A 25736-nucleotide genomic window follows, 5' to 3' on the forward strand; every position below is an offset into this window, starting at 1 on the left:
TAAATCTAAGCTCTTATTATTACTGTTATTTATATTACATTTTCACTTTAATTCAATTTGTATCTATCATATTTGTACTGATTTTCTTTATACTTCATTTGCAATTCCGAAACTCTTGAACTTTTTAATAAGTCTGTCTGTTGTTTACACATTTTTTTATGTTAGCTTCAAATTCATAGTTAAGAATATTTTCTAGATAATATTCTTACCATTAAATATGATAATTGGTAAACTTATACTAATATTAAAGCTAACACCACAAAATGTTTTCTACTGAACACAAATTTGTTATGATGTACATTAGTAAGACAGAGACAACACATGCTACCTGCATAATGTTCTCTTAACAAATCCTCATAGTTCATATAAGTATTTTTTTTTCATGTTTATCTTTGATATCATGTTTATCAATTGATCAGTTCATTTATAGTACATTCATTTTCAATATTTCATTTATTTTCTCTTTTTTCTTTTTATAGTAATAATTTAAACAATTTTAAACTAATTTGGTTTTTTCATTAGCAATTTTTATTTGAATGGGCAGAACATTAAATACTGTGATGTACAATCCTTAAAGTTTCCAATTTGTTAACAGTTAAAACAATAAATGAACACTATTATATAATTTAATTAGAAGTATCTCAAAGAAAAGGCATAAAATAAAACAAATGGTAAATTTTTTTATAAATTAAAAAGTATATAATATATTTATTTATATAATTTTAATTTTAATACATATAAAACAAATCTTTTAATATATAAGTGGCAAATATTTAATTTTAGAATAAGAATAACTAATATTTATTTGCAATTAAAAACAAAATAACAATATCTAGTTAATCTTAATTATTACAAAATATATTAAGATAAGAGGTTAAAGTTAACAAGTTAAATACCTTTACCATAGTATATCTTTAAACCAGGACAGTGGAGTATTTGCTTCTTCTAAAAAATAACATTAAAAATAATTATTAATATTATGCGAATAACATAAAAATATGAAATGTAAAATAAGGTTCACATTGTGTTAATAAAACAAAAGTAATTCAAAGTTTGAATTTTGTAGCTCTAAAAAAGCCCCTTAAAATAAAGCACATAATTAGAATATAATGGCATAAAAATAAAAATTGGTCTTAAAAATTTTAAAATATTTTTTGTAAGTTATTAATAAAATAAAGGCCAACTAAAAAATCTAAAATACAAATAACAAAAAAGTACTAGTAAAATCAAAATAAAATTTGTATTATATATTACAATACATTAAAATTGGATTCATATTTATAAATGGTATAGTTTCATATTAGACTAATAAAAAAAAAAATTCAAACACAAAATTAGATTTATAATATTTTAATTGTAAGGTCAGCAATGCGAAAAAAAAATATAAATATTTTTAAACTTTATTTTATTTTATATTATTAATTAAAGATTTTTTACCTGTAGTTTTAAGTGAATTTGCTCCGGAAGTTGTAGAATTATCTTGACGATTTTGATGGAGTTGCATTTGTGACTTATGTCTCTGTTCTTGATCAGTAAACAATTCAGCATCTTTTCTATACTCTAAACTGTGCAATTCTTCTAGTCTAGAGTTAATATTAATAAATAAATAATATGTTTAATATAGAAAAAATTGAGTAAATAGGTAACTACTCTGCTGTACAAACGTACAGCAAGTGCCAAGTGTATTAAGAAGGTCAATGTAATAGTTAATATAAATTAGAATTCCATAAAAATTATTGCATATTAAAAACGATTCTAAGTAATTACCAATTACTAAGTATATTACAGTTGTGCAATCATTTAATGAAATATAGTGTTGCTTAATTCTATCTGTCATTCAATTTTTGATAATATATTTCTATAATTTAACCTAATTTTATTACTATAGATTTGTTTTATTATGCAAAATATCTATGATATCATTTTAGATTCTAAGTACAAATGAATGTATTGATTTTACAATGATATGTTTTTTATTATTATTTTTTTTTTGTGTGTTCGTCATCAATTTATAGGACAGTAAAAATTATTTGACTATTAACTTTGGGAAGTCGCAAGTAAAAAATGCTTAGTAGTTTTCTTAATAATCAGGGCGAACAATAAACAAATAAAAGTAATAAAATAACTAATAAAATTTTTATGTTTAACCAATTTTTGACAAATTAATTTCTTGAATTTTTTATAATTCAAAAATTAATAACCGTAGAAACTTGAAATTTTAACCATGTGTTTATATAATCATTTTCTATACATGATATGTTTGAAGTATTTGATTGTTATTTTTTCTTAAATGTAAACAAATATTAAAAATGTATATGAACATTTTAAATGCTTATAAATTGCTTTGGATTGGTCTAAATATTTTATACATTTTATTGAAAATAATAATATACATAGAAAATAATAATTTAAATAACAGTGGAATGTTTCAAGTTTCTATAACTAATATCAATTTAAATCTATATAAAAAACTAAAGTTGTTTAACCAAATATTAGAATTTATGCATGAATATTCAATGTTTTCAAAATTTAAACTTTTAACACTCATACAAAGTTATAATGAATTTACATCAAATTATTTCATTTTTTTAAATTCTATTAAATTGAAAAAGACATTTTTGAAAAAAATTTACTCAAAAAAAGTTTAAGTATATTGAAGAATCATAAATTGTGTTAAAAATATAAGCAGCTAGTGAAAATTTCAGGTAATTATGGTTATACATTTTTTAATTACAAAAAATAATAACATTAATTTGATTAAAAACTGATTTTTGTAAAAAAAATTTCAACATAGAAATAATAAGTTACATTAGAAAAATCTAAAATACCGAAGCTAAGTAGGACATTGATGCCAATACATTAAATTTGTCAGCAATAGATTGATAATAAAATTATAATAATTATTATTCTATATAAACAAAAAATAGAAATGGCAGCTGTAAAACTATAACATTTAATTATAAAAGTTCATAATTTTATTTTATAAAATATTTTACTTGTCATCCATGGTTTTTAAATCAAATTTTTCATCTAATACATTTGATGTACCCAATTGAGATTTATTGTCAGATAAGAATTGAATTTGTCTGATAGAATTTGATAATTTCAATTGCAGCATATCACGTTCTTCTAATAACTAAAAATTATAAATTCATATAAAATCAAAACACAAATTAATAGAAAAATTCACATTTTAATTATTTACCCGGGTCAATTCTAGAGTTAATTCATCACATCTAACATCTCTCTCATGCACGGCTGTTAATGCTCTGTCCAGTTTGTCTTGAACTAATCTTATATCATCAACATTTCGATTTAAATTATCCAATTTTGATATTTTAACAGAAAGAAATTCTATTAATCGATCACGCTCAGCAATGGACCGCTGTAGCTGTTCATTTTCTCCATTTGTTAATAAGGAAGATTGTGTTGCTTCTTCACTAGAACTTAAAGATTTATTTATTGATGATTCCTCAGGGATGAGAATATTGCTGTCTTTAACAACACTATCTTGAGTTAATTTTTTATGGAGTTCATTGGTAGATTTATTATTTTTAACAGATATGAATTCTAATAATGTTTCCGTGCAAGATTTTAAGTCTGACATTAAATCAATTAGTACATTACTTGATGAAACTTCAATATTGCATATATTAGTTAAAATAGAAGTAACTAATTCATGAATAGTTTGAACATAAGTTTGTAATCGTTTAACTTCAGATTCTTCTAAATTAGAACCATACAAACTATCACAACATTTAGCATCAACTATTTTATCTAATTTTTTGGATTGAACAACTACCCAGTCACTATCATTTTCAATTGCTGGCCATTCGCATAAAACTCTTGAATAAGCTGAATCAATTAAACGTTGAGTTTCTTTCAATTTTCCTTTTAGAACTGTATTTTGTTCATTTATGTGAATAGAATTTGAATCTTTATCATTCAATGAATTCTGGTCATCTAAATTACTTTTAAGCTGATCATAATCATTTTGCAATATTTCATGTTTTTCCTTAAGTGCAGTCAATTGACGATAAGCTTCAAGTTTTTCACCCATGAGATTTTCAATTTCTGACTGACATTGGATTATATCTGCTTCATGAGTTTCATTTTCATTGGAATATTGATCATTTAATTGTTTATACTTAGAATTTGCAGATTCCAAATCATTTGTTAAGTTAACAATTTTTTTTTCTAAGTCAATTGTTTTAGCTCGGCATTCTTTGAATCGAGATTTTAAATTTTTGTAACGTACCAATAAAATCTTTGAATCGCCATTTTCTGTAGAAGCCATTACTTCTGAATTTTGTAATTTCTTCAAACATACATCCTCAGATACTATTTTCTTACCTTCATTGTTTTCTTCAAGGTTTTCTATAGTTTGAATAAATTCATTTTGTGAGTTTAAATTTGAATATTTATCAGTTTCCAGTTCAATAGGTTGTTCCACAGTTTTCAATGAAATTAATCTCTGATGTTCACTAATCTGATTGTTTAAAAGTTTATTTTCGTTTTTTATTTCATTTATGTAGAACTCAAGTGTACTTAATGAATTTAGTAACTCTCCATCATCTTTATCATCATTAATAACCAAACCCAAATCTTTTTGGATATTTTTTAAAAATTGTTTTAACGTAACGTTTTCATTCTTAATACATTTTATATCTACATTTTCTAAAGACAGTAAATTGTTTAATGCAGGACCATTTAAGTCTGTTAATACTTCTTTATTTTCTAAAGTACAAGAAGACATATTTAATTTTAGTGTATAATTATCATTTTGTAAGTTTTCTATTAATTTGAGTAGTTCATTATTTTGTTTGTGATATTCATTTTGTGTTGATAATTTAACCTTTTCTACAGCTTCAGATACACGTTTTTCAACTTCAGTGTGGTCAATTAATTGTGCATTAGAATGTTTTTGAGAATCATTTAAATTTATAATGTATTCTAAAATATGAATAGAACCAAAGACCATTTTTTTAAGACAAATTTGCAGTTCATTATCTAGAATGGTATTGTTACTAATTGAATCGACCATTTCAATCACATCAATATCGACCTCAACACCAACATTTTCAAAAGAAAATAATGATGCCAGACCCATCAAAACACAACGAAATATATGTATGTTTTGATTTTGTAAATTTGATTTAATTACAATTTTATTTAATAATTCGTAACAATTTTGAAGTTCTTCATCACAGTTTCGTACAACAGTACTTATTTGTTTATTACTTTGAATAAGATATGCCAATCTCTGATTCAAAACATGTATTTCTTTATTTAAAGATGCAACTTGCTGCTGTAAAATTGAACAATTGCTTTCAGATTCTTTTAAAGCTTTGATTTTTACTTTCAGTAGTTGTTTTTGTTTTTGGTATCGATCTGATAATAATTTATTATCTTCCATTGCAATATTAGTTCCATTTAATTTATTTAAAAGCATATTATTCTCGTTTTTAACAAGTTCTAACTCATTAGTTAATTGCGTAGACAATGTATGAAATTCTGTAATAGTATTATTCAATTTAAATATTTCTGTATCTTTTTTGCTAAGACAATCATTTAACTCTAAACGTTCGCATTTAAATGAGTTATTGTCTTTTAAAACAATATTTAATTGATTAGTTAATTCATTTATTGACGTTATACTATCTTTAAGTTTATTGTTACAGGTTGTAATTAAAACTTGATCATCTTCATGTTGTCGAATAAAATTCTTTTTATTTTGTTCATATTCATTTGAAGCTTCCTTCATTGCTTTTTCAAATGTTTCACGCATGTTTTCTATAACTGCCATTAGATCAGATATGCGTTCTTGGTGTGTGTCGTTATCAGCTTTTAATAATTTTATATTTTCCATAGATTTTTCAATTTGTCCAGTTAATTTAACATTAGCATCATTTAACTCATTGTTATTCATTTTTAATTCATCAATTACCTTTTCCAAGAGTGTCATACGTTCTTTATCATTAAGGTATGCATCTTTCAATTGAATCCAACGACTTTCTGTCTGCTGAGCTTCCGTTATTTGATTTTGGAGTTGTTTATTTAATTCTTCATTTTCAAGATTTAAACGTTGAATCTCGGATTCTTTTTCTAAAATAATAATAATAATACATAATATGTACTCTGCTTTGCTAAGAAAAAGTGCCAAGAACCAATATATTAAGAGAAAAATACATGCATGTATTTACTTAAAGCATTTCCGAAGAACAATAATTGTGCTTTTATCCTATATTAATGAAATTTCAGAGATATTCTCTCAAGAAAAAATGTGTAAAATTAGTATACCTATCAATTGGCGTATCTATCTTATTTTATTGAGTTACAGCACTTGCTTACCAGGGCAGGCAATTAGAGTAGATAGAAATAAATTAGTAGTAAATAATAGAAGTAACCAGGATATAGATTCAATGTTTTACAGGAACAAAATTTGTCATAACTTGTAAGGCTACTAGTCTTTTTTTAATATATATAAATTGTAAATGTGTAAATGTTTTTATTTACTTTATTTTACCATTATATTTATTTTTAAATTAATATTATATTCAATAGCTAGAGGACTATTTTATGCTTCCCATCTCTTCTATTTTTTTTTTTATAGAATAGTATATTTGTGAAAAACTGAAAATCCCCATTAGATATTATATCTAAATTGTTTATTTTTAAAATGTAAATATATATTATACATTCCAATACACAAAATTTATTTTTATTTTTTTTACCAAGACTTATAATACAATATATTGAATAAATTAAAAATTTATAAATAAAAGATTAAAAATTGATTCAATGTTAGAGTATTTCAATGAAAGCAAAAGTATCAAAGCTGGTTTCTAGCCACAGATAAGAATACTTTCAAATGAGTCGGGAAATCTAATCACGGAAGATAATCTTATAATGAACAGTGAACCATTTCAAAGAGTACTTTAATCAACAATTAAACCGACCAGTTATAGAATAAAACAATGAAACTATCTACAACTATATGGAAAAGCCCTAACAAGAGGAAATTGACAACATAATTAATAATTTTAAGAACAATAAAGTACCTGGGAAAAATAATACAGTGGCCGAGTTGCTGAAGAAAGGTGATACTGAAATAAGAAGAAAAATTAAGGAGATGATTTCAATTATATAGGCCACAGAATCTTTGCCAGAAGAATACTGCAATAATATGCCCTAGATTAAAAAGGGAGACCCAAATAAAACAGAATTACAGGGATGTATTTCTCTTAGACACATGTTACAAAGTGTAGATGTCATTAATATTAGAAAGAATTAACCCATATATTAATGAAATAGTCGAGAATTATTAATATGTTGTATACTTAAAAAATGTATATAATATTTACTGTCAATTTCCATTAATAAATTATCATTTTCTTGATGATGCACTGGTTTACTCTCCAACAAAGCTACATGGCTCGATAATAAATCATTTTCTTGTTGTAAGCTTAGCAATTCTTTTTCCATATCTAATACATATAAGTATACATAAGCAATATGATTAATTAATAATTTTAAGTAAAAAACAATTTACCGCCTATAAGATGTTTTGAAGTTTCTTGATTGTGTTTTAGCATCAACTTTTTCTAAAAAAAAAAAATTGTGTCAAATATTTTTATAAAATGGTTATTTGACAATATTAATTATGTTACTTATGTTTAATGTTTTCTTTTATAGCAACACCTCGATAAGACGGAATTGCTGGGGATCATGAAATTTGTCTATGTAAATAGGGTTTATGTTTTGATGGGTTCAAAAAAATTAAATTTGAAAAAAAGCACCAAAGAAATTTTCCGTATTACCAAGGTTTCCGCTTTACTGAAGTTCCGTCTTATTGAGGTTTTACTGTATTAGAATTTAAAAATGTCACTGATATATTATATTAAGACATGATATATAACATACACATTACACAATCCAATTGTAATAAATAAAAATGTTGAAATAAAATTATTACAAGATTTGTTCAAAAGATACATGGACTGTTTAGTTCATGGTTAAATGTATTGTTCATGAGTACTTCCATCAAGGCTCTACAGTTCAGCGAACAAGACCTACTACATTGAAGTTTTAAATTATCTGAGAGATGTCGTCTATCACAAAAGGCAAAAATATGGAACAAGGTGACTAGTTTTTCAATTACAACAATGTTCCTGCTTATTCAAAACTCGTGAGTTTTTAGGGATCTTGATATAATGATATGTACTATATAAATAAAGTTAATTTTGTTTTATGACGTCAGTCAGTGTATTTTTTTTTTATTTGATTATATCTCGTATTATAGTTTATTATTATATTAAATCTAAGTATAACAAGTATTTTTATTGAAAAAAATTAATTAATTAAAATAATAAAATTTAATTGACCATGGGATACTAAATTATGTTTAAGAAACTATTACCTCACTTTTGATTTATTTAATGTTTAGTGAATGGTAATGAAACTCGACCTAATAATTATAACTCTATAACTTAAGAAGAACCCACACTCATGTGTCATTGCGCGTCTCATCACCATCTTACAAATATATAACACAATTTATTAAAATACTGCAGAAATACCAAGATTTTTTATTAGCTATACAGTTAATAACTTATTTAATTTCTAATTAATCCAATTTTAAACAAATAGAATCATGAACACTAAATACATAAGAGATAAATATAATAATAATCTTATAATTTTAAAACAACTGAATTGTTTTTTCTTTAAAACAATCCACACAGATTATATCTGTGTCTGTACAAAGTAAACAAAAATCAAAAGATAATGAAGAACTGTCTTAGTTTATTGAAATTAGATTATAAATTCTACATATATTTAACAAACCAATAAAAATTATAATAGTTTAGACCTAGAGTTATAAAATAACGATATCCGTGGGCTAACTTTATCTAGCCCGTATACAAGAAACTAATTTTTATTTGATTGTAAATTTAATTAAAAGTTTTTATCAATTTAAATTAAATTTTTTTTTGTATTTATTTTTTTAGATAAATATGTATACAGGTATACAATTTATATGCCCTCCAAAAAATGTTAACTGCTGATCTTTGGTCTATATGGTGTAATTATTCTTAACATGTATTAGTAAATAATATATCTCATGTTAAAATTACTAAAACATACTTAACTATTAATAATATACTTTTACCAGCAATATATTGTGATAAAATATGATTTAAAAAAGGCTATATACATGCTAAAAATATTATTTTCTTTAATTTGTGTAATGGATAGGTAGATCAAATGTCAATGTGGCATACTTCTTAGTAGTAAATAACTAATGCTCTAAATAAAAATATTTTATATGTCTATAACTTTAATACTGCACAAGCCAATATGTTATTAAGCATGTTAGGTTATTAGACAATATTATTAAAATAATAAGTAAGTATTGTTTCCATTACATTAAATTCCTATTACTTTCCAATAAACTTCAATTAAACTAGGCAACTAAATTAAATAAATACCCATTAAGTATTCTGTAAATAAAAAATGTACTTACTTCATTCTCATAGCTTATACTTAATTTTTCGATTTCTGATTTTAGACTTATTTCATTTTTTCTTAGTTCAGTATTTTCTTTATCAAATTTAATATTTTTTTTTTTTAATTTATCACAGAGTCGGTGAACATCCTCTAAACTAAAAAAAAGTAAATAATATTTGATATGTTAATAATAAGCTCATTAATTCTTATTTTGTACTAACTTATTTTTTAATTCTTCTGCTTCTTCTGCAATATGATTAATCTCTTGAGTACATCTTAAACGTTCTTCATTGATGTTTTCAATATTTCTTTTTTTTAACTCTTCCACTATTTCTAAATGTAATTTTTTGTTTTGTGCTATACTTTTGTTTAATGCCTCAATTTTATTAATTTTTAATTGCAATAACATATCTTTTTCAGTAATATTGTTCTATTTTTATAAAAAAAAATAATTAACATTTAATAAATATTTATTTATGTAATTAAATATAATACAACTTACACGATAATTTTCAAGTTTTTCATTCAATTCAACAATTTGACTTTTTAAAGATTGTATATTTCTTTCCTGATATTGTGCTGATATAATATCTTCCTAAAATATAAAAATTAACTCAATATTAAATATGATAACACAAGAAAAAAACATAATATAATATCTTTTATTCAATTGATAATTCATTAGATTAAATTATAAATTTATTGTAAGGTTTAAAAACAATCATGTTGATTTTTTTATATCATTATTATAATCAGTAATTTCATATCTGAAATCTGATTTACAATTTTAATTTCTAAACTCACTAGATCACTAGGATCTTTATACATCAACATAATATTTTTGTCAATTGTGTAATCAATTTATATTATTTTGATGTAAGCAGTATCATTTTTACTTTCCATATTCTACTAAAATCATAGAACATATAATTTATTGAATTTGCATATGTAATAATTGAAATAAATAAGCATAATAACATTGTTTATTGGTAAAAAGTTGATTAACGAGAAAAAATATAGATAATAACTATTTCTAACATTAGTGTATTTGAATTTCACAAAATTAAAATTATAAAAAATTGTTTTCATTGTATTTATCCAATTTGTGAGATATTAAATATAATACAAAGAATAAAAAAAAATGCTTATTTATTATAAACCTATCTATTATAAACTATAATTTGGTATCTAAAAAATAAAGAAAAATAGTAGAAAACCAGTACAATTAAATAAATTACTGGTTCTAATTACTAACTTAATTTCTGCCAGTACTATTGTTTTAATATTCAAAGAAAGAACTTTTAAACTTTAATTAATTAAAAATAAAATTAATATTAAATAATTAAAATATTTAAAAGGAGTTATACCCACATGTGTTGCTTTTGTCTTACTAACGTACATCATAGCAAATTTTCATTCAGCAGAACATATTTTGTGATGTTAGCTTTAATATTAAGAGTAAATTCACCTATTATTAAATTTAAAGATAAGAATATTATCTAGGAAATGTTATGTGCTTTTATTGATATTATCATTTTGAAGTGAGTTATAGCTATGTAAAATACTACAACTTTAAAATGTTCATAACTCATTTTAAAATGATAATACCAATAAAACCTTAAATACCTTTAAATTTGATAATAGTAAATTTACTTTTATATTAAAGTTAACATCACAAAATGTGTTTGGCTGATCGAAAATTTGCTATGATGTACATTAGTAAGGTAGAGATAAAACATACGGTTATAACGTCTTCTTAATACGTAAGAAAACTTACATAATATGTTGCATTAGGTTTCTCTTTTTCACGTTGTTGCACATCCAATACATTTTCATCATTCGCTTGATCGTCATCATTATATTTTTGCTCATCTATTTTACTATTCTCAACTAACTTTCTGCAATAAAAGTTATGTTATTTTAGTATAATACATTTTAATAGAATTTGAGTGTACACTGTGCATTGTATGTTCATTTAAATCTTACCAAAAACCATAACATATTATATAAAAGGGAGTTATTATAACATTATATTACACTCATATATTATTATTATAACTCATAAGTCAGTGCAATTATACTATAGAATAGTATAAATAATTCTTAATATAAAAGCCTATATTAGCCTAAACTAGTCTTAATAATTTCAATATTTTATTGTATAAAAATTAATAATATATAATATAGAAAGAAGTTATCCAAATCCTAGGGATTAATATTTTTTGAATTAAAGAAAATAACAATTATCGTTTGTGACAAAATTATTGTTTTATGATGGTTTCATACTAAACATTTTTTATTTTTTATTCTAGTAAATACTATTTATGAATAATCTTGTATTTCAAGTCTACATAAACAAATCTTTACTATATAAATTCCTATTAAAGTGTTCCAATACATATCTGAAGTATACAAATTTAAGAAAACACTAATCACAACCAAAAAATAAACTGATGTTTAATTAAATCTGCTTAAAACAATTTTTTGAATACAAAATTGATTATAGCTTTGGAATTTTAAATTTTGAAGTGATATTCTAATTTTATAAATAAACAAGTTGAATTTTGATCCAAATCATTATGTTTATAGTTTTAATAAATAACTATTCTTACAATATGGTGTTATATACCTACAACAACTATGTGTTGATTATATGCAAAAATTACTAGAGATTATAATAATTCTATTTATCTACCTATACTTTATTATTATTTTCATAGTATTTTTCAAATTAAAAAGCTTAAATCTTTTATTCAATTGAATTAGTTAATTCAAAAATAACATGTCATAAAATAGAAATTTTCCACAAACCAAAAATAACTTAATAACCTGAGATATTTAATGTTATTTTTGTAGTGTTCCAAATTCTAATGGCTCAAATTTTAAAATATAATTTTTTTAAATGGTGACATATTGTTTTTAAAATGACCAATTAAATTAAATATAATATTAAATAATTATTAATCATACCTGTCATTTTCTAAAACTTGTCGGAATAACAAAATTTTGTCACTTGTATCAGAAATAACACTATTACTCTGTATAGACTCTATACTTTCTGCTGATGTGATGGGCAAAGGTGTATTACACCGACTAGAAGATGTATATCTACCATGATATTTTTCCATGCGCTTAGCAATTTCCTAAAAATAAAATAATTATCTATTAAATTAATTATAAAAAATTATGATTATAAACAAAAATATAGAATCATAATATTTTGGTTATAAACATAATGTTAATTAGGTTAAAATGTACTATAATATACTAGAATACTATTATATACCTGTGTTATTTTTTACATACATTTTGTTAAATTTAATTTAGCATTATATAATATGTAAAATTTATTTTTTGTAAATAATAATATCCAAATTTCAATATCTAACTCAAGAACACAAAAGATATTCAATCATACCTTAAAAACATATTCTAAACAAGATAAACTAGTTTATCGTCGCAGTAATAATAACTGAGTAATTAATAATCAGGGGTTGGGCTACAGAATTTATAGCACTAAAAGGATAAAAACGTATTTTAGTGAGTTAAAATTTGAAAGTACAAAAAATAATATATCTAGAATAATTTACATTTAATAAATTAAAAAACTAAAAATTTTCAATTTAATTGGTAATGTATTTTATTTATAAATAGAAATAATAGTTATTAATTAATAAATAATATAGTAAAATTTTTGTGATCAGATCTTGGGGGCATTCAAAAGCAGATTAATATAAATCAATGGAAATTTTGAAGAAAATTACTTAAAATTATTAAATATACTAAATTCTGCTTAATGTAATAACACTAATATAGATGCAAGTATTAAGATTTCATTGAACAACATGAGCGTTTCATGATTAAGATTGAGTTTTAGAAAAGTAATCGTACTATACCATTGACTTTATTAACCAGGAATTACAATAAGTAACACTTATATATACATCCTAAGACATGAAATTGTGGTTATAATCAAAATACAAATTATTATCCAAGAAATTAAACAATACTAACTTGAGCCTTAAGTTTTATCTGATTTGTTGTTAACTCCCCATCATTATCATCACTATTATTTGAGCTTTGCTGTTCCATAATGACAAGGCTTCTTGAAGTGTTAGTTTACTGTTTTGTAATTTATTCTAAAATAAAATTTACTCTATGACGGCTAAAAGTATTGTAGAATAATTGGTGATAGGAATAATTTTCTAAGTAAATCATAGTGAAAAATACTGCATTAACATAAAATTGAACAAATAACTATTTAAATAAAGTAATAATGGTTACTATTAGTGTGAAAATTATTCAACTAAAAATGAAAAGCACAATATTTTCAGAATTACGTCGATTATGTATGGGTAATAGCCAATAGGTACCTCCTATTATCTATTAATTAATTATTATAACATTTATCAACGTTTTAGAGGCACGTCATAACACGTCTAACACGACATAAGTACGAATAAGCAAATGGGAAGGTCTAAATTCTCCAAACACAGTAAGCAATTGAGTGATTGTAAGAGAGATAAGCCTTAAAAACACCACGAGATCATTTTTTAAAATTATTATTGATAGTGCATATTACATAATGATAATACATGGTAATCAGCCGCACTGCAACGACAATTATTATGATTGGATGTTAATCAATTACCAGTTCATATTTTCATAAAAATATGAACAGTAGTAAAATAGTAGCTTAAAAAGATATTACCAACTAATATGGCAATAACACTATTACCTAACAATTTTAAATAATTCGTATCATACTAATTAATAGTGTTTGAACCCTATAATATTTTGAGTTAATTTATACTTCTATACTATTAAGACATACAAATACAAAACACCAAATAATGAATTTAAATAAATAAGGTATATCTAACTGCAGTTGTAACTGTGTTACGCAATCGTTGTTTTTGGTATTATAATTTCTTGAAACGCGGTTCTTAATGTTCTTATTGTTTTAATCGTGGTTTTTATATAAATACATTAAATTTATTTTATATTCGATTAAGACTGTTTTACTGCGTAAAATGGAAGAAATTGATGCAATAATATTTTGTACTCTAAAAGAGATTGGTTGGTGAGTTTCTTTTTCTTAACTTAAACTATGGATAATATACAATTTATATATTTATTAGTGGTAATGTATAGATGTATATATCATTATATAAGTACATTTTTTTAAATATAATTTTTGTGGTTATCTATGTTATAAGTAATTGTTCAAAATGTTTTCAGCAACTTTTGACTGTCAATAGGTACAACCCTTTTAAAAGTTTAAATTCAAAGTACTATCCAGTAGATAGTTAACTTAATTATGATCAAAATATTCTTTTGAATAAAATTATTATGTCACTCATTGTCACCTGGATTATACATGATTTTTTGAAAACTATGTGATAAAAATATTGAATTCAATCATTTTAATTTTAATTTTTTTAATGTAATGGATTATTAATATCTAATTAATAACACCTTTAAAACTAAAGCAAAAATGTATTTGAATTTAATAATAAGTGTTATAGGAAAAAGAAAAGCAACATTTTTACATACAAATCCATCATCCCAATTTAGTTGATATACATTTTAGTACCTACCTAATAAATATTTTAATTAAAAATTTAATAAATTAATAAGTTATTAAATTATTGTTATATTTTAAATTTAATTTCTTTGTAAAGTGATAAATTTCCAACTTGCCACTTGCTGAATGTTTTTTTTTAATAACACTAAATTTTAATTTTTAGTTATTTTCATCAGTATAAACTACTTTAGTAATTTTCCACTAAATAAATACATAATACATAGCAAAAAAATGTTTTCCCACAAGATCTTGAAAGAACTTAGAAGAAGTTGATCATTTTATAATATGTGTTCAGTGTTTACTAGCATTAAAAATATTTGCTTTTAGTAATTTTTGTAAAAAAAATTTAAAGTATTGAAATAATGCGGCTTATTTACGGTTGCAGGAACTTCAACATAATATATAATAAACTATATTTGTAAGTAATAGTTCCTTTTTTTTTTTAGTGAATTCTCGGAAAATGAAACTGCTTTTACAAATATAGCTCAGGAAAATTTAATAAAAGCAATAATAATGTGCTTACAAAAAATTCAACCAACAATAAACTTATCTTTTACAATTCCTCGATCTATGTCTGCTAAATATCAATATGGTATCACTGTAGCAGATGCTTGTAAGGTAAAAGTAATACTATTTATTAATATATTATATAAGTGAGTTCATAGATATCTATTTATGGTATTCTTATAATGACTATACAAATTTAATGACATTTATTTTTAGTTAATTTAAATAAACAACTTATCTATAATATCCATATTATATACAGTCCATATTATCTACGATTTGTAAAAACAATAAATTTCAACTTAAGAAAAAATATTAAATAATTAATATCAAATTATATGGCTAATAAAGTAATAATGAATAACAATATAACTAAAAAACAAACTTTGAAAAAGTAGAAACAAAAATATTACACAATTTTTATATTTATATAAATATGTTACTAACAAAAATTACAGATTTTTTTGATGTAACACACTTTATTTTTTAATAATAGATATACATATTTAAAATGATTTGTGATTCAAATATAATAATAATATAGGTAATATACTGATTTGTAATAACTTTTTCAAATTTCTATTTTTATCATGGGCCTATTTCTTCTGGTTCCTTAAACATCATCAAAAAACAATTTTTACTATAAAATATTGATAATTGTTCATTTTTTTTTTCTTTTCATTAGTTATTTTTGTTTACATGCAATATGCCACTCAATTTTCCAACATAGGCAGTACTGGTACTTTATAGGTCAAATTATGTAATTATTAATTTTTATATCTGATATTATTGTCTGAACACTATATTATCATAAATAAAAAAAGCTACTAATTTAGTAATCTACTCATCTAATGGCTAAGATCAAAATATTAAATATAATGATTAGCAACTACCAAATTTTTAAATAATAAAAATTAAAATAAAACGATAATACAAATTATTGATTATTCAATATATAGATAAATACACTTAAAAGTAGGATATTATATAGTATAAAAAAAATATTAAATAATGTAAAAATCAATTAATACATAATATGTTAATTTTTAATTAAATATATAATACATACAATAATTTTAATAATGAATTGTTTTTACAGTGCAACATTGTAGACTAATAAACTGACTACCAAATGCTATCGTATATAAAACCCCATTCTTTTAGGAAATAAATCTTATTTAAATTAATCATCCTGATAAATAATTATAATGTATAGAATGATTCACCAAGTTCACCAAGTATGCTTACTCCCAGTTTTTCTTTAATATATGTTCAAATTCTGATTTTTGGAATTTTCAAATGTACTAAATAAGAATTTTTTGAAAATATAAATTTTAAATCATTTATATCAAAACTTGAATGAGAAATTTATGAGTTATTAAAATGTATATACTAATGATAATAGTCCTTAAAAATGGTTGTACAAAAATATAAAAGTACAATTTTCAAGCTGCTATCAATAATATGCCCGTTAGTATGCTGAAAAGAATAAAGAGAAACTTCAAAACTCAATTATCTCAATGCTTTGACCAGAACAAAAGACACTTAAACAATATGATTTTTAAGATGTACAAATAAAAACTTTAAATGTCTTCTTATATCATGGAAAAAGAATTAAACCGATGTATCTTATACTATTTGTGTTATTAATATTTTAAACAATAAAGTAGTTTCTCTACCACACTGTGTATTGAAAAAAAGATTTTGGTTGACCACATGACACTTCTTAAATATCATGAAATGTGTAAGTATTTGAAAATAAGATCTTTAAGCATAAGCGGAAATTTGGTGAAATTACTGAAGGGGCTGAGCAATATACTCATTACACCTATATAATACTAAGACCTGTACTTTAAACTTCTGGGGGGCTTAGTCTCCCCCAAGCCCGATTTCCTCCTATGTCTTTAAGTATGCTCGAAAATTCTAAAAAACATAATCTAAATGTATTAATCATGCGAGTAAACATGCCTGGCAAATTATATATTGGACGTTAGCTAATATTCAATTATACAAGTTGTATTTATCTATAAATAACACATTTTTATTACAACTTAAATTCATTCTTATTTATTTTAATATCAAGCTTTTTTTTTTTTAAATATTATTGGTTATTCAAATAATATAACAATTTAGTTTAGGTAGATAACTTTTAAGTTTAGTAAAAACTTTACTTATAATTTGCTAATTATGTTAAATTATTTTAAAAATTATTTTAGAAAGTTGGTTTCAAGTCTGACATAGGATATCAAACAATTTTATATGGAAATATTACAGATATGAGAAGAATATTAATGTTTTTAATTGAAAAATTACCTAAAGAAGTTGAAAATATCATAGAATACAGAAGTATGTTGTATATATGTATTTATACTCGTTTAATTAAATTATTGTATAAGGTATCTCAAAAAGAACCCCGGAAATACATCAAATTAATTCATGTAAAAATAACAAAAAATACATATCATTTTCTTCAGAAGAGGTTGAGATTTAAATGTAAAAAATAATATCGGGCATATGCTGGAATTGTCATACCAATAAATTTTGTTTGCGAAAATATGTTTAACATTTTTTCAATGTTAACAATACTTATAACAAAAACAATATTTATACAGTAAGGTAACTTGTAAGCAGAGTTTAGGACTTATAGTATTTACATATATTTTTTATTCATTCTAAAAAACAGTAGTGTGCAAAATAAATTAATTTCTCAATGCCATAGTATCCAAGCTGAAATTTGAAAGTGGATATTTTTACATATTTCATGGTTTGCAAGATAGTGATTCTTGGGGGTTTTCATATTTTTTATGCATATTTTGAAAACATTTTAAAATTTTAAACAAAAACTATATGTACATACTTAACTAAATCAGAAAAATAAAGTAAAGCTTTGAATTGAAAAAAAAATATTAATGCAATCGTATATTTGTATGTTTTTTCTGTACTTAACTTGCGAAAACATTTAATTATTCAATGTAACAATGATAGTAAGATAAATATAAAATATAATTTTTAATTTTTCCTATATTTATTTAGTTCACAAATAAGTTCAAAAATTGAGAAGTAGCCTATTATCAAGAAATAATACAGATTTATCCAAAATTTTAAACAATATTTTTCTTTTAAATTTTTTATTTTTACTACTTATTCTAAAATATGAATAATAAATATAATTAAATGCATATTTTAAAATTTTGTATGCATATTTCATAGGTTTTAATGCATATTTTAGCACTTGTTTAAATTTTTTAAGTGCTATAAGTCCCAAACCCTGCTTGTAAGTTATAATATTTTATTTTTGAAAAAAAATAATTAACAATATCTTATTAGATGTGAACCATATAAATACATTTTTATGTATTCTACTATTAATATTCTATATTAATTATTTTATTTTATTATTTAGGTAAACGATGTGCAATTTTAAAAGAACTTAAAAAAAGTTTATCGTCTGATAGAAAACCATTGAATTCTTCATTATTTTCAATATTTTCATACATCTCTGTACTTTTAGAATCAGGTGTAACTGTACCAGGACATAAAAGAAACTGTACACCTGCTGGTAAGGTTTATCATTTATAGATCATATATAATAGTTAATAAGATTAACATTTAATTATTTTATTTTGTTTTGATTTTTTAGAATGGAGAAATTTCTGTATTAATAGTTTAAAATATATAACTGAACAACCATCAGACTTGAAATATTTAATTCCTTCACTAATAACACTTAATACTAAAAGGTTGCTGAATATTTATGAGTTTGAACTTAAAACAACAGATGATTTATCAAAGGTAAAAATATAATTTTAATAAGTAAAGAAAAAATTCTAATAAGTATATTTAGTTCCTACTCTCCTAGGTTTATTATAAAAACGTCTATAAAAGTATAGTTATATCAATTTAAATTTTAAATATTTTAAAATGTAGTAATTATCAATTATTCTACGTTGTTTAACTACTAAGTTTTTTCTCTGTGAAAGATATTAAATAAAAATGGCAATATATATTTTTTTTAGAAACTATTGTTGATTCAATTAAAATTTTTAATTTAATTAAAATAATTTCACTGACTGTCTAATAGAACACAAAATTATTTTAAAATATAATTTATAAAAAAAAATTTAAAATAGATAAGTTAATAACTTAATGTCAATTAATTTATTTTTACTATAGTAAATAGACATTATTTTACATACATTTTTGATATTAAATTTATAATATTGTTAAATTATTATTTTTTTACACTAATTTTTGATATATTATTTAAATTATATCATATCTATTAGCAGGCACATGGCCAGGGTTTTTTTTTTGTAGGAAGTATTTCAAATTTAAATTTGAGTATAATGAGAAGGGTTCACATACTATGGATTTTAGTCATCAGTCTTCATTATAATATCAAATATGAAATAGAAAAACCATATAACAGCAGATAGTAATTATTATTTTTTTATAATTCTTATGTTAAGGAGAGTATTACAACACCAAAACACTCCTCCTTTAATGTTAATTAAATATTACTTCAAAGTTTAAATGTAACTAGGAAATTACTTACACAATTAATAAATCTGTTTTAGTCTAAAATAGTCCAAGGTGAAATAGAAAAATCAAATTCTAAACAAACAAGTAATTTTAACCCTATAGTTAAAAGTTTATCTAAAGATCAAGTTGAAAATATATCAAAAGAATCTGAAGCAACGTATATTGAAGAACTAGTTTCAAGAAATAACGAACTAAAAAATTTATCCTTAAAAGTAAGTTGTTTCTTTGTAAATAAATAAAAATTGTTTGTAAATATTTATCCTATTTCTATGTAGCAACATTCCACAAACATAAATCTTATGTTGAAATTAGAGAAATTAGAAAAAGAAATTGCTGTTCAAGAAAAAAGTTTAAATATTATTGATAATCCCGAGATTGTTACTAAATTAAAAAATAAAGTTGATGCAGCACCAGATAAAATAAAAAGAATGAACAATAAATGGAGTAAATATGAAAATGAACAGAAATTAATTATATCAGATCTAAATGAAAGACTAAATAAAAAACGAGTGAGTATTTTATTATTTTACTAAAGTTTTAATTAATCTTTAAAAGATAATGAGCTCCATAAACCATGTTTGTGTGAAGGCCCATAGGTTCACATTTTAAAATATAAATTTAATAAATTCATAGTACAATTAAAATAAATTTATCTTATATAACTAAAATATTAATATATTTTATTATTCATATTTATTATAATACAAACAAAATTTAAATTCATAATATAATTATGAATAAATTTTGATTTGATAAATAAAATTCAAATTGCATCTGACTATAATACAAACCAAATTTGCCCACCCCTAGATTGTAATACCTAGTTATTTGTATTAAATTTAAATACAAATGTAATTTACTAAAAATACAGAACAGTATTCATATATTTTTAACGAATTTTGATAACTTTTAAGGCCAAAAATATTAAACTAGAAATGGTGTACGGAAATGAAAAACTGAAATTACAAAATATTTTTGAAGATATACAAAAAAAAGAAGATATTATAAAAATATGTAGGAATGATTTAGACTCAAAGCCAAATTATAATTCAAGGTCTGTAAAATGTATTCTAATCGAATTTAAATTACTGTATAGTTAGTAAAAGTATTAAATGCTTAATACATGTTATTTAGGTCAAGTTATACACAAAGAATACTAGAAATTATATCTAATATTGAAAAACAAAAAAAAGAAATTAATAAAAATTTGAATGATACCAGGCAAGTTCAAAAAGAAATAAATTCTTTAGATGGTAAAGTAGAGCGATGTTTTATTTCAATTGATGAATTGATGTTTAAGGTATTTAAATATTATTAATTTTATCCTAGCTTTTAATTTTATAATACTAAAATATGTTATATAGGTAGCAAAAAAAGATGATACAATTCGTAAATGCTATAAACTATTAGCTGCTATTCATTCTAATAGTTCTAGCATTATAACATCTGTAAAACAGACAGGTACAATTGGAAGAGAAATTAAAGATTTAGAAGAACAAGTATATTATATTTATTTTTATTATTATCATTGTTATCAAACATATATTTATTCAGATGTTATTTAAAATATGTTGTATTACTTTTTTTTTAGATTGAAAATGAAAACCCTCATCAAGCCGCAGTTAATGTTCAAAAACTTAGGAAAGATTTAGAACTTGTTAAGAACGAACAACTATTATTATTAAAAAAAATTAAAAATCAAAATAATTAAGCTTGAATTCTGTTCAATTCCTAAGCATTAACTCATTATATTTTGTAGCTAATGTCAGATTCGAGAACTCATTATTGAAAAATAGTTAACTTAATAAATATAATTATTCATTATTTTTATGTATCAGTCATATTTAATATATCTTTTATAATACCATTTAATTTGTTTTATTAAGAAATTAATATTGTACGAATTTAAAAAATAATCAAATTTCAGATTCAACTTTATGATTCTGATTTATACTTAAATTTAATTGTTATACCTTATTACAAAATAAAATTATTTACTTTTTAAAAATATGTAAGATACATTGTCATAATTTTATTTTATAAGCATTTGATTAACAAATTATTTGTTTGTCAAAAATTTAGAGAATATTTCAATTTGGAAAGAAAGATCGAAATGAAATTATCCTGAGATTAAAAAAGAGTACTCATATTTTAAGAAAATTTCAATATTAAACGATTTTGGTACACACATGCATGGTGCATAATTCAATTTACTTTTTTTAATTAATTGTATAAAATTATTTTTTTAATCTTATAAAATTATTGAATTTAAAGAGCTTAAAATTGTAAAACAATTTGTGGTTTACGGCAATATTTTAACTATTCTTTTTACTTGAGGTAGCCCCAATATTATTATATGGCTATTTGTACACAAATATGAAAAAATGCGTAAATAAACATTAATGCTTGTTAAATAACAACATTGATATAAATACATTTTTTTAATGTCTTAAAGATTTTGTAAAATTAAGATAAATTATAAAAACATATAATTAAATTTATTATTCATTAATTTCAACTTACTCTAACTTTGTCAAATTTACAATTAAAAAAACAATAATCCATTAAAATGTATAAAAAAAATTAGCAATGCCATTAAATAAAAAAAGTAAATTGTATTGCAATTGTATTTGTATGTATTGTAAAGGTTAGAATGTTCTCAAAATGTGTACAACGGAACTGTCTAACTTTCCAAAAACCCTATTTTGATCTGAACTCATATAGATTAAATATTTACCTTCTATTCATCTTAAACACACTATTTGCTGTTTCCTTCTAGCCACACATTGTCACAGCTGCTAGTTTCTGTTACAATCATTAGCATTAAATCTATCTAATTATAATTATTGTCTGTTGTAGTAATCTCTCACTACTGTTTTATTAAACCTTTACTGTGCTTTCCGTGTGGTCGAGACGTGAATATGAAATGATTTTGCAGACTTGCTGATGAAGTATAACAATGATTAATCATTATAAGTATTATATAGCTTATTGATATAAAAAAAATTAATATAATAAAATTCACAGACCCAGTGTTAATGAAGTCCATCCGAAAATATTGTTTATGTGAACTCTGAATCTAGATATACAATGCAATCAGCAATGCCAAGACGTAGCTAGAGCAGTGCAACTGAGAGCATCAAAAGACCTAAACAATAAAGCAACTATCATGACAAATATCCAATTGGAGGAGATAGTCCCCAGAGAACAAGGTTTTATTTTGGTATCTACACAGAACATCAGGGTTTATTCTAGCTATTAGTCACCAAACTCGTCTCTCCAAGAATTCTTGGACTTCTAAGAAAACTGCAAGTTAGCATCAGAATGACACAATCAGAGTCAAATTCTTAAATACTATTAAATCTTACAACTTGCATACATAAATTTCACAGCATTATGTTTTTTTGTGAATTTTATTTATAACTTTTTAATAATTATTAAATGTTGACCTTACGGGTTACAACATTATACAACACTAAAATTTCACCTATTGACATGCAAGGACTCACTCGTCAGTAGTCACGGTTGTTCAACAACCTACCTCAACAGTTTGGTAAACTTTGATCCACTGCCTGCTGGTTCTGTAACGCTGAGCAAAACGATTCGTTCCACGCCCTGTTTGCAACACATGGCAAAACGGAAAACATTTTAGTCCGAGTCCATCTTTTCTCTGAAACACGTGTTCTATCAGTGAGGAATAAGGAAGCAGACGAAAGAAGACGACTTCCCACGTATATTTACTTAGATAATAAAAATGTACGCCAAAAGCAACTTTTGGGAAGATAAAGCCTCTTGTTTAATGTACTCTACCTTCATACAACCCATTGTACCCTAAAATATTTATTAAAATATAAAAAAAAAGTTGGGACATTTAAGCTTTTAAGTTGGAACCAATTCTAATTGTATAGTATACAAAACTTGTATTTATACATTCTTAGTAATTTGTGTAAACTCAGTAGACTAGAAGCAGTAACAAACAGGTTCTGCTTAAGATAACATTATTAATACTATTATTATATTGTTTTAGGGTTATTGTAACCCAATTAAACTGATATATTTATACATAATTTCTTACATATATGTAGTATTCTCATCGTCATTTACCAAACTGTACATAACTTGTAAAAATTATTATTATTTAGTCAAAATAATTTAGTTCCGTGAAAAACCATTGGTAAATTTTATCCGGCCCGCAGACAAAGAATAAATAACATATACCATGACATTATATGTACTTAGAATTTTGATGGCCCATAAAAAATTATAGCAGAAATAACATAAAAAGTTATAATTTGTAAAAACATTGTTTGACACAAAAATACGTCGATGGACAAAAAACATTGTGCTTTATTTCTCATTTACTATTTTTGCTAAATTGATTATTAGTCATAACAGTGATAAACGTTTCTATACAAAATATTAAGCATATAACATTGAATTATAAATAATTAAATATAATTGTTTAAATTGCATATACTGTTACAAAGTTAAAAAAGGCAATAACAGAAAATAACATAGTTTAACTCATATGTATACAAATATAATAAAAAAAATTTATATCATATATTATTGGACGGATGTCTTGCTGATTTTGATTAATAAATGCACTTAAAAATCATAAAATTGACAGATTTATATACCAATACATAAGTACAATTATCAAAATAAATCCATGTGTAACTAGTATAACAGTTTAGAAATTTAAAAAATATAGATACGTTAGTTCAATGACATTTTAAATAAAATATTTATCAGTAACTTTCTATAAATAAACTTTGAAATTCTTTAAATGTATATTTTTATTACAACAATAATAATAATAAAAAAAATGACCAGATTTAAACATTTAAAACTTATATCACATATTACATTACTTGAATAATTTTAACGATTCTATAGAATGTAGATCTTTAACATTTATCAATAATAAGTTTGAAGTTATAATATTATAAGCTCATAGTAATTTTATAATACAAACATAATTATAAACAATACATACATTGTTTAAACTGTTAAAATAAATAAATTAACAACATTAAGGCATGTAGATTTTAATATGACTAGGAAAAAATTATTTTTTAAGGCATTCTTTGGTAATAGTTGGTTTATATGCAAAAAAACGAACATTATTGATTACAGATAAAATAAAGAAAAAATTATATGAAATTGTAATAAAAAACAATAAATAAAATTGACCAATGCAAAAAATTTTTTTCCGTTTTGATAAAAATAATATAATAATTAATAATCCATAACTATTAATTAAATATAAAAAAATATATTATCAAACAAATATTTATTGTAAAACTTAATATCGTTTTTTGAATAAGTAACAAAGATTTTAATATTGTTTTGTTTCGGTAATAGTTTAAATTATTTATAAATTAAAATCTAATTAAAAACAAAATAAAATAAACAAACAATTTTTAACAAAATATAATTATAATAAAATGTCTTAGGTCAAGAAATAACAAAAGATCAATTTAGCTGATAATTTGGTATAAAATAATCAAATTATTAATAGATATATTTTATTTTGCTATTATACATTATTAATTTTGATTTTTTTTTTTTTTATTAGAAAAATATA

The 25736-nt window shown here is 22.7% G+C and overlaps 2 protein-coding genes across 2 annotated transcripts; one reads left to right on the forward strand and one right to left on the reverse strand.

Annotated features, from left to right (window-relative positions):
- Positions 1-770: 770 nt before the first annotated feature.
- On the reverse strand, positions 771-13963 carry LOC113557421 (reticulocyte-binding protein 2 homolog a-like). Its single transcript, XM_026962930.2, has 12 exons — positions 13525-13963; positions 12481-12653; positions 11288-11408; positions 10013-10105; positions 9732-9940; positions 9527-9665; positions 7553-7604; positions 7365-7487; positions 3206-6105; positions 2997-3136; positions 1438-1583; positions 771-945 (listed from the first exon to the last, which is right to left on the reverse strand). Exons 1-12 carry the CDS (start codon positions 13600-13602, stop codon positions 899-901), a joined length of 4221 nt encoding a protein of 1406 aa, XP_026818731.1. The 5' UTR covers positions 13603-13963; the 3' UTR covers positions 771-898.
- Positions 13964-14157: 194 nt separating this feature from the next.
- Positions 14158-22026, forward strand: LOC113557896 (coiled-coil domain-containing protein 22). Its single transcript, XM_026963436.2, has 11 exons — positions 14158-14593; positions 15544-15715; positions 17821-17950; positions 19008-19163; positions 19245-19396; positions 20182-20358; positions 20422-20655; positions 21061-21200; positions 21281-21446; positions 21511-21645; positions 21738-22026. Exons 1-11 carry the CDS (start codon positions 14544-14546, stop codon positions 21855-21857), a joined length of 1632 nt encoding a protein of 543 aa, XP_026819237.1. The 5' UTR covers positions 14158-14543; the 3' UTR covers positions 21858-22026.
- Positions 22027-25736: the final 3710 nt, after the last annotated feature.

Source organism: Rhopalosiphum maidis, chromosome 3 (assembly GCF_003676215.2).
Source record: "Rhopalosiphum maidis isolate BTI-1 chromosome 3, ASM367621v3, whole genome shotgun sequence".
Lineage (NCBI taxonomy): Eukaryota > Metazoa > Arthropoda > Insecta > Hemiptera > Aphididae > Rhopalosiphum > Rhopalosiphum maidis.

Excerpts from the sequence above, each read along its gene's own strand:
- LOC113557896 (XM_026963436.2), top strand. The coding sequence starts at position 14,544 with ATGGAAGAAATTGATGCAATAATATTTTGTACTCTAAAAGAGATTGGT. Across the intron at positions 14,594-15,543 it reads ACTCTAAAAGAGATTGGTTG|TGAATTCTCGGAAAATGAAA; the intron begins GTGAGTTTCTTT and ends TTTTTTTTTTAG. Across the intron at positions 19,397-20,181 it reads CAACAGATGATTTATCAAAG|TCTAAAATAGTCCAAGGTGA; the intron begins GTAAAAATATAA and ends AATCTGTTTTAG.
- LOC113557421 (XM_026962930.2), bottom strand. The coding sequence starts at position 13,602 with ATGGAACAGCAAAGCTCAAATAATAGTGATGATAATGATGGGGAGTTA. Across the intron at positions 9,941-10,012 it reads AAAAACTTGAAAATTATCGT|AACAATATTACTGAAAAAGA; the intron begins GTAAGTTGTATT and ends TTATAAAAATAG. Across the intron at positions 9,666-9,731 it reads GCAGAAGAATTAAAAAATAA|TTTAGAGGATGTTCACCGAC; the intron begins GTTAGTACAAAA and ends ACTTTTTTTTAG.